The 10,875-nt window shown below is 32.6% G+C and overlaps 1 protein-coding gene across 2 annotated transcripts; it reads left to right on the top strand.

Annotated features, from left to right (window-relative positions):
- Positions 1-621: 621 nt before the first annotated feature.
- Positions 622-9,600, top strand: LOC127097937 (protein PSK SIMULATOR 1). Of its 2 annotated transcripts, XM_051036434.1 has the most exons (14): positions 624-899; positions 1,072-1,190; positions 1,273-1,585; positions 2,713-3,038; positions 3,176-3,268; positions 3,362-3,452; positions 3,665-3,758; positions 5,391-5,488; positions 5,763-5,832; positions 6,768-6,871; positions 8,003-8,119; positions 8,463-8,539; positions 8,732-8,776; positions 8,855-9,600. In XM_051036434.1, exons 3-14 carry the CDS (start codon positions 1,382-1,384, stop codon positions 9,372-9,374), a joined length of 1,839 nt encoding a protein of 612 aa, XP_050892391.1. In that variant the 5' UTR covers positions 624-899; positions 1,072-1,190; positions 1,273-1,381; the 3' UTR covers positions 9,375-9,600. The 2 variants fall into 2 exon arrangements, with proteins under 2 accessions (XP_050892390.1, XP_050892391.1); XM_051036433.1 differs by having other exon boundaries at positions 622-899; positions 1,072-1,585.
- The last annotated feature ends 1,275 nt before the right edge of the window (positions 9,601-10,875 follow it).

Here is a 10,875-nt window from a genome sequence, read left to right as displayed (position 1 = left end):
AGGTTTTTTTACAAAATTAAAAATATAATAAAATTATTAAAAAATTGTCCTTTTATTAAATTAATCTTATTAATATGCTAGAAGACATGCATATGAAGTGTTAAATAATAAAAATGTAACTATTTATATTAATATGTTCGACATTCGTTTTAAGAATTAAGTATTATTTAATTTTATCTATTTTTCTATAATAAATAATTACTGATAAATTTATAATTAATAATGAATTGAATTTAAAAATATGACAAATAATAATAATTACTTTTTTTAAAAATGTGATATGTAAATAAGATTGAGAGAGTAAATTATTTTATTATATATTTAACTTTTTTACACGACAATATTTATTCATATTTATAAATCAATAATTTTTTTACACATTAAATATCATGAAACTATATCAAATTGTTTTATAATTGCAAAATTTGAAGAACAAAATAATACTCCTAATTATTAAAAAATAATAGTAAAAACTTTTACCTACTCCAACATAAAATAGTTTCATTATTACAAAGGAGATTCTTGTCATTCCAAGAGAAAAGTTACAAAACCAAATGCAAACTTTCATGAATCGATCACTTTTACCACAGTCAAAAGTCAAAACAGCGTTGATTGGAGAGTGAGTGAGTAGTGGGGGCGTTTCAGCTCTGAGTCTGTAATATTTTGACCGTAACAACAAAAGAGAGAGAGAGAGAGAGAAACAAACAAGATTCTGCTTCTAGCTTTTGCGTTTGCGTTTGCGTTTGCGTTTGCGTTTAACTTCTCTTCCTCTTTCCCTTCCGGGACCCTGCATTCACTCTCTGCAATTTCCTCATCGATCCCTTTCTCACTTCCTCCCCATTCACCCCCCTTTTCATTTCTCTCTCACAAATGCACCTCCTCATAGATCTCTGCTACTGGTACCATCATCTAACTTTACTTCCCTTCTCTTTAATCAAATTATATAACTAACTTTCATTCGATTTTCTTCATTTTCTAACTGTTTCACCAATTTTCCTTCCACTGTTTATTTAATTTTTTAGGTTATTTTCTTCTTCATGATTTGTTGATATTATTTAATTTTATATTCAGATTTGGTGAGTTGATTAGAGTTGATGGACTGGAGCTGTAAAGGTGATCAGAATTGGTATAATCAAAATCTGAGCATTCATCATAACATTCCTGTCAATTGAATGTTTTCACTTCTTGAAGTGAGGTTTTTCTATTTTATCCAAATTGTGTACACAGTTTAGTTATTATTGAGTATAATAATATGGGTGGCATTTGTTCAAGATCATGGAAAGCCACTGTAGATGGCGTAGCTGTAGATAATGTACCTGGTGAAAGTTCCAGACATTCTGCGAATGGTCATGTTAATAATGACAATGAAGGTGGAAATGGAATGGCTTATCAGTCGGTTTCTGCGAATATAAATAGTAATTCAACTTTGCTTCCTCTTGCTGATGAGTTTGATAAGCATCAACGAGAGTCGTTTTCTTTTAGTGGATTGGAGAAGGTTCCGTATGGGCCGGGTATGGAAGATATCAATGATGGGATTCCTCGACTGCCTCGGACGTTATCGCATAAATCTAGAAAAACTGTTAAGGTATGTTGCTATTCTCGTGTTTGATCTTTCTGTTTCTTGTGTGTTTGGATATGGATGATCAAAATGTGTTAGTAGAGGACTCTGGCAGAAAAGATGTTAAGTACAACTGGGGGAGGATAAGATATCACTCTGAAAAGGAAAACATATATGAAAGAATGAAAATAGGATGCAAGAAATTGTATGTATATTATTATTCAAAAGGAAACTATTGATAAAACAATGATTAGATAACTTGGGTGAAGCCATAAGCAAAACCTCAAAGCAAGCTCTGTTGCAATGAGGCATCCCTAGAGTCTATGCACTTCATTCTACTAAAGTTCAAGTCTCCCGAAAGCTTATGCTATTAGGTGGTAGCTTAGGACTTGCCTAACTCGTCAATTCAACTTTATCTAGAAGAACCAGGACATCCAGGATCAAACTCCTAACTACTCACTTTTAGAGGTTCTGATACAATGTCTTGGACCAACTCTCTAAAAGCTAGACCTATTAGGTGGAAGCTCTTAATGCTTTTTGTCACTTAAAACACATTAAAGAACTGCAAAATCTTCATGCTGCCACAACATTAAATGGCACTGTTAAATCCGTTAGACTTAACTTGAAAACCCTCGTGTGAAACAGCACTAATCTATAGGTACCTTGATGTTTGTTATTTATGGTTAGAATATTCAGGTAGCGTTTTTAGACCACAATCACCGCCATCAAAATTCGCTTGATACAGATTTATGTTTTCGGCCTACTAGTTTATCTGGAGGCTTTTGAAGTTAGACTTTTGCTAACTTAGTGAATATCTTATCTTTCAACCTTGTCACTATTCTAGAAAAATATAAAATCCTTTAATATTTCCTTTCTTTAGCCTCCCCGCCTGGTAATATATATATACCTACAGTAAAAAAGGGTTGAGTTTGCACTTAAAGATCTATGTTTGTTGTGTTCATAGTTATATTGATCAAATGCCCTTTTGCTAATGAGCTAATGCTTCACCTGGTACTGAACATATGTCTTAAAGATAAAGAGTGTTTAATGTCACGGGTAGATGATTCCCCCTTTTCAGGTCTATTTATAAGGCCTCCTATGTAACAAAGCAAGGTTTAGATTTCCTTTTCATCTTCTCTTTTGATGTATTACAGGTATCAGAAGTGAGTTCCCTCTTGGGCAGAGCTGGTACAGCCGGACTTGGCAAGGCCGTAGATGTTTTGGACACACTAGGTAGTAGTATGACAAATTTGAATCTCAGTAGTGGTTTTACATCGGGAGTTACAACTAAAGGGAATAAAATTTCAATTTTGGCCTTTGAAGTTGCAAACACAATAGTTAAGGGTGCCAATCTAATGCAATCTCTTTCAAAAGAGAGCATTAAACATTTAAAAGAGGCCGTTCTGCCATCTGATGGAGTGCAAAATTTAGTATCTAGAGATATGAATGAACTCCTGAGAATTGCTGCTGCAGACAAGAGGTAAATTAACCATAAATGTATTTCATTAACTTAAAAGTCTTTACTTTGGTTGAAGCTTATTTTCTTCAGTTACTGATGTGGACCTCAATCCACATCAGTTACTTACGCACTTTCACTATCTTGTACTATTTTGGCAGAGAAGAATTGAAAATATTTTCGGGCGAAGTTGTGCGTTTTGGAAATAGATGCAAAGATCCTCAGTGGCACAACCTGGAACGCTATTTCGAGAAGTAATTGTTGTTGAGTTGATTTAAATTTACCGTGTATTTTTCCTTGTAACATTTAATAATGTGTTAGTCATGGCTTGCTTTGTTCATTTTTAGGTTAGGTTCAGAGCTTTCACCACAAAGGCAATTAAAAGAGGAGGCAGAGACGGTGATGCAACAATTAATGACTTTTGTTCAATATACTGCTGTGAGTAAACATGTTATAAGGAACTCCACATATCCATGTCTTCTTCCTTAAAGTTGTGCGCTGAATTTGCTCTATATCTTGTCTATCTTCTTCATTTATATGCATATTTTAACATCATAAAATACTACACAGTGGGTTCTTATTTCTATTAGCAGCACCACTGATTTCATTAAAACTATTCCTGAAGTAGTTTAACTTTTTCTTGGATGCAGGAATTATATCATGAATTGCATGCCTTAGACAGGTTTGATCAAGATTATCGACGCAAGCTTCAAGAAGAGGACAGTTCAAATGCCACACAGAGAGGTAAATGTTGGCCAATTTATGTTCAGAGTCAATATCCTAGTTATGTTCATTTTGTGACATAAGTGTGCATGGATCCATTAAGTTTACAGGTGTTCTGAACTATGAAGAAAACAACGAAAACAAATAATCTCATCAATACTTTAAAACTATCAAGTCACTGTTCCCATCTAAGAGTTAGTTTCTCCTCAAAAAGTAAAGGTAACATCTCCACGAGAAAATCACAAAAACTAGTTCTTCTGTAACAGTGGTAAGGACAACTAAGAGCTTAGGAAAGTACAAGCATTCTAGTATCACTAAAAACTCCAGAGAACTGTCAAAACTGCACACAACCTCTAAGTTGTGTACAACTTGATCCCTCCAATTTCTTTAAACTCCAAAGGTTGACAATAAGAACAGGAACATCCTCTTTCTTTAGAATAGAGAGGTAGAATCTTAGAAGATCCAGTGTTATTAATAGCGGCATAGCGACGCTATCCCGGGAAGTTGTCCCGGCGCGGCCACCCTCCGCTACGGGAAGCGCTGCACGTCCCAGTTTCAAATCTCGGCTGCTATTTGTGGGATATCGGGTCGCGGGTGGCAGGCGTTTCCCGGGCCAGGAGTGTTTGTCCAAATTTGTTTCGAAAATTCAATTTTACCCCTGAAATTTGCGAAATTTGTTTTTTCCTTATCTCAATAAAACAGACAAGCTTCTTTCGCCTCGCACCTTGTTTTGTAACTCCCTCCGCCATCATATTCGCCTCTCACCGTCGCCTTTGCCGCTGCCGCCGCTGTTGCCGTCGTCTTCTTCCTCTGTCCCGCGTTACATAATAATTGCTTTTCTTCTTTCTTGTCATCTTCTCTCTTTCATTTTTTTATTTTATTTTTTCTTTTTTTTCTTTTTTTCTTTTTCTTATCTTCTGTCTTCTTCTACTCTGTTTTTTCTTATAAAAAATTTCCCCTGTTTTTTTAATGAGTGTTGTGTTATTTGTTTAGTTTTACATTAAGTATATGTTTCATAAATTATTTATATAATTAGTTCAAAAAGTTATCCCGCTATCCCATTTTTGGGGTCCTGCCCCGCTCCGCTATCTGGGATTAACAACTCTGAGAAGATCAAGCATTTGTTAAGAACTAGCAGGGGAATATTTCTTTCTATTGTGTAATATATTTTTTTTCAAAGTAGGATGCAATTTGGAATGCAATATGTAATTGGACTTTCATATTGATCAGTTAGCTATTATTGGACTATTATTAGTCAGCTGTATATACTTTACTGCACACCTTACTATTTCCCATGAGAGTTGTGGAAACAGTAACTAGCTGAACTGCATTCAGTCAGATCTCAGATTCGGTTATGACAGCTTCTACTGTGATAGATAGGAGCAACCTTTTGTAAAGTAACAATTCATTTTCATCATTTGACAGAAATAATGCATTTCAGTTTATCTCAACTGAATTCCATTAGTTATTTACATTTATAAGTTCACTATGCTGTAACTCCTATCTCTGGAACATAATTTTTTTTCCAGATGTTCAAATATCTGACTAACCATTTACAATTTTAAAAAAGTAATGAATATGTTAGTGTTAGTCTATCTTACTACCCTAAGTGTTCTTTAGGTGATTTATATTTGTAAAATGTAAAATATGTAGGAGACAGCCTTGCAATTTTAAAAGCAGAACTGAAGAGTCAAAAGAAGCATGTAAGAAATTTGAAGAAAAAATCACTGTGGTCCAAGATTTTGGAAGAGGTAAGAAGACATTAGTTGATTTTTATTTTTATGAATATTCAAAAAGTTGCTCAATGCACTATTAGAAATATATGATTAGATTGTGGTCTCGGACGAGTACTGTTGGTAATTGATATCTGGAAAGTGTTGTTCCTGAATTCTTTTTGATTATGTTTAATATTTGTTTTTTGTGTTATTTTAATTTGAATAACATTTTTTTCAGTTCTTTTCAGCCACTTTTTCATAAGCAATTTTATTATCATGCAGACATAAAATATGATTATTGTATTTTCAGGTGATGGAAAAGCTTGTAGATATCGTCCATTTTCTATATTTGGAGATAAACGAAGCATTTGGTAGTGTCGGTATGCATTCCAGAATTGCGAGAATTCTTGATTATGATTAGCGGTTTGCTTTATTATTATTATTATTATTATTATTATTATTATTATTATTATTATTATTTATAAAACCTGGTATTTTATTAAAGCTAATAGCAAAGTCTCCTCTGAATGCTGAAGAAGAAGATATGTTCCTCAATATCGCAAATGCCTGAAATCTTTCTCAAATAACAAGATAGCTTCCCTTCAATCCCTTCCCTTCCCTCTCATCATATACATCTCAGCCTAACAGTTTTCCGACTGAGTAACTATTTGAGTAACAATTTTTGGTTAACTAACAAATTTTGTTCCCCGAGTATTGATGATGAGATATTGGTTAGATATCAAGTTATCTTTTGTATAACATGTCAATTTGTTAGGAGCCCAAAGAGTTGAAATGGTAGACAGATAAAAAGAATAAAAATAACTGAATGTGTTATTGAGAACTAAATGAAAATGGAGAATAGAATTCTCCCCAAGGGTGTCCCCTCCCTTCTAACTAATAACCTAACTAAACTTAACTACTTTTGCTTCCCTTTATTATCCTAACACAAAAAAGTTGGATTAAGTTTATAGAAAGATTATACTATTTATTGATGAACGAGAAACCTTTCTATCACTATGGCATAAGATTCTGGATATAGTATTCAGCAACAGTCCACAACATTGGTATATTGTTCTAACTACATAGGTCAATTCCTTTATTGGGATATTAGAAATCCATCTCATTGTTTTTTTAATAATTATCCCTGTATTTGTTTTATGCAAATGAACTTTATGATAAGTTAGCCGTTAGCCTTTTGCTGCCCTTTTTGTACTTTAGTCCCAAGGTTTAGTTGTGGTTCCTTTCTCTCTATTGTTTGGATGCCGCATTAAACAGAATGTGTCTTTTATACTTGTTTTCCTGTTTAACCTCACAGATATGGATAAGCAAATGAAAGATTCTCAAGGCAACCATAAGAAGTTGGGGGCTTCTGGTCTTGCTTTGCATTATGCAAACATTATCACTCAAATTGATACTCTGGTTAGTTTAAGATTTTACTGAAGTTATATATTCTGTTATATTTGTTAGAATATTATAAAATATCTTATAGTAATCTCTATATCTTTATATATTAGAGTATGTTAGTGTATCTCCTAGGATTAGTTTCTAATATTATCTTAGGTTATATCTTAGGATTAGTGTTGATATTGCATATTATTATTATTATTATTATTATTATTATTGTTATTGTTGTTATTATTATTATTATTATTATTATTATTTATTATTATTATTATTATTATTATTATTATAATTATTATTATTATTATTATTATTATTTGTTTCCACATTTTCATATTTATTTAGGATTATAAGTCTATGTCTCCCTATGAATAGGATTAGTGTCTAGTCTTTTGGATCAAGCTATTATCTAGTTATTATTTCCCTCGTCCTTTTATCTAAAAAATATAACTTCAAAATGTTATTTAAATCCCGTCACTACTTCGCTTCCAAGTTCCCTAAACTTTGGGATTACTAATATTTGTTAAATTAAATCCCTCTTTGTTTTTATTTGTTTCAAATAGTTTATCTTAAGACTTACGCAGCCAACGAATGTTGCCAGTTCTCAGTCTCCATTAAAGAGCATGGTCTTGTGATAATAATGGTATCTTTTTTTTTCAAAATGTTATTTAAAGTCAGGCTATATCCAGTTAATAATAAATATTAACAAACGAGCTTAATATTAGCAGGAAGTAAAATCTGTGAAGCAGAAGTATTATCACGTACAAGATAAATACTGTGTTGTTAACATCCTCATCCTGCATTGTCCTGCCTCATTTTAAAATCAGTTTGATTCTACAGCTTCCTGGGTTCATTGAGCACCTTGATTCTGACATCACTATTATGTCAGATAAAAAAAAAAGTAAACACAATTTGGAACAAGTAGTATAGCTGTAAAAAGTTCATTATCATATTGTATCGTGACAATTTTTGCATCTAATATATATTATTTTCACTCTAGTAAAATGGTCAGTTGTAAAAAGAGAATCTATTTTCTTTCTATTTTCAAAGAATAATGGTAGTCACAATTGCACTGTTATTGCATCTGAAATACAAATAGCAAAGCATCTGGAAAGGTAGCCGTGAGTGTTGACGTTTTAATTTAATCAGGTGTCTCGATCAGGTTCTGTGCCTCCCAATACTCGGGATGCTCTATATCAAGGGCTGCCTCCTAATGTAAAATCAGCACTGCGCTCTAAGTTACAGTCATTTCAGGTTAAAGAAGAGGTGTGTATCCCATTTCTTTTTTGCATTTTTTCTCAAGCAAAATCCGATTTAGTTTGAAGATTATAAAATACATCATTTTCTCAAATATGTATACCAATTGATTGATTTGAATTTAAATGTCTTTTTTTTCCCTTTCATGGACAAAGTTTTATTCCTAATTCATTCAATACTGGTTAATGATTTTCTAATTACATCTTTTAATGATTTTCTAATTACATCTTTTAATGATTTTATTGAACTTCGTTTCTGCCAAAGTAGTTATACCGAGCTTGAGCTTCATTGCCTATTTTGATTATGACCAAATTATAAATCCAAATTTGAAATGATGGAAACATTTTTGCAGCTTACTGTCCCACAAATCAAAGATGAAATGGAGAAAACATTGAAGTGGCTTGTTCCTATTGCTGCTAACACAACCAAGTATATTTGATAGCTCTGACTCAGCAATTTCCTATTATTCTCAGTATTGTTTATATGGTGCATGCGAAAACATTTATTTAAATTTGCTTTTCATTATGGTTGACTTTCATGCCTTCCATTTTATTCTTTAATTAATCTCGATATGTTCTGTTCTCAATTTTAATTCTCTTTTTTTCAATTGCATTACTTCAGAGCTCATCATGGCTTTGGATGGGTTGGAGAATGGGCAAACACAGGGTAAGAGGACATAATTTTAGTTTTCTTTCTTCCATGTCTATGTTGTACATACCGTTTTTCTAAGTCAAGTTTCTATAGGTCTGATGTCAACCGTAAACCTGCGGGCCAGTCAGACTTGTTGAGAATCGAAACACTACACCATGCCGATAAAGATAAAACAGAATTGTATATACTTGAACTGGTTGTCTGGCTACATCACCTAGTCAGCCAAGTAAGAGTTGGTAACGGTGGAATAAGGTCCCCTGTCAAATCTCCGATTCGTTCTCCTAACCAGAAAACATTGCAATTGTTTACACAAAAAGGCTGCTCTACTTCTCCCTTGTTAACAATCGAAGATCAACAAATGCTTCGAGACGTTGGCAAGAGGAAACTAACGCCCGGAATCAGTAAAAGTCAGGAATTTGAAACTGCCAAGACTAGGTTGAGCAAACACCATAGGCTAAGCAAGAGTAGTAATCATTCCCCAATCAGTGAAAGCAAAAACGATATATTCTGCACAAGACGGAGGCTACCTTCTGTTCCTTTCATCGACTTTGATATAGACCGAATGAAGGCGTTGGATGTCATTGATAGGGTGGATAGCATTGGAGGTTCATAATTGTTATTATTAAATGAATTTTTTTGGCTTGTTCAATTTGAATGCTCCCCTCTGTTTCTGTTTTGTTGATTTGCTGGGCAAGGTAATAATCATTTTGAGATTGATGTATTGTGGTATGGGAACAAAGGGGATCACAGTTTTCATTAGATGTATCTGTACAGATCATATGGTCATATAAATATTTTCTCTCAGCTTAATCTTGATATAATACTTAAACGTTACAATCCATGTTGAAAATATAGAACTGTTAGAAAGTGGAAATTTGATAATATTGCCTTACATGTGAGGCACTTTTCAAGTTTCAGATGAGTCTTTAACATGGAATGGAACTCCCAGATCATATCAAGGATATACTGTATATTTTATGTTGTATTTGAAGCATGCATCTGATGTCATTTTCACTCAAAAGTTGAATCTCCCATCATTCAATTTATTTATCTCTCTTGGATGATAGGAGATTTCACTCTATGTTCTCTCATGTAAATTACACGAGAGTCACAGTTGCTAAAACCTGGTTTTAACATGTAAAAGCGTATGATTTTATGATTTGTAGGTATAGATTTCTAATGCAATCGTCTGAAATTCTCCGATTTTACATGTTTTTACAATTTTATAGCTTGGTTTCTTTTGCAACATTTTGAGGGAGCATTTAACTTGGCACTTTCCCAATTAAATCTGGCATCCCCATATTTTCATATTTTCAAAGCTGCAGCTGATAGAAACTTGAATGAAATATATGTTTTAAATTTTTCCGCATGTACCAAAATTCTGGTAGTATATTACAAATTTCTGATATACCAGAAATTTCATAAATTCCAGTATGTTCCAAATAATTTTAAAAATTTGTAATTTACATGTTGGTATTGAAAATTTTAACCCTAACAAAACTTCCAATAGTATAATTTGTGTGAAAGAAGGAAAAAAAAATTCACCTAAAAAAAAGAAAAAAAAATACAATTATCGGAAATTGTACAATTTTCGATATGAAAACATATTTTGTATTCATATCGGAAATTTTAAAATTTTTAGTGAAATACCAAATACTTAATATTGAAAATTCTGAAAATTTTGGTAAACCAAAAGGGATTTTGTATCGGAAATTAGGGAATTTCTGGTATTGTCCCAGAATTTTTAAAAACTGCTTAAGTACTATAAATTTCGAAAATGTGTAAGGGCAATGCTGTCTTTTCATATGCATTGGGGAGGTGTCAGGTTTAATTGAGGGGTGACCGGAAAAATTCTCATTTTGAAGGTATGTTTGGATTTGTGAAAAATGGAATCAAGTGGCAACTAATGTGATTCTATTATTTAGATTTGCAAATAATGGAATAAGTGAAATGAAAGATGATTGAATCTATTCCATCTCATTTCATCAAATTATTCATTTTTTTATTTCATTTGATTTGGGGTGTATGTAATAGAATGAGACATTTTTAATAAATTAACTAAACGGTATAGTTAAATATATATTTTATTCTGCTCCACTTTATTTTATTAAATT

The sequence above is a fragment of the Lathyrus oleraceus genome, chromosome 6 (assembly GCF_024323335.1).
Source record: "Lathyrus oleraceus cultivar Zhongwan6 chromosome 6, CAAS_Psat_ZW6_1.0, whole genome shotgun sequence".
Lineage (NCBI taxonomy): Eukaryota > Viridiplantae > Streptophyta > Magnoliopsida > Fabales > Fabaceae > Lathyrus > Lathyrus oleraceus.
Note: the sequence above shows the minus strand (reverse complement) of the source record. Positions and strands in the feature narration are given on the sequence as shown.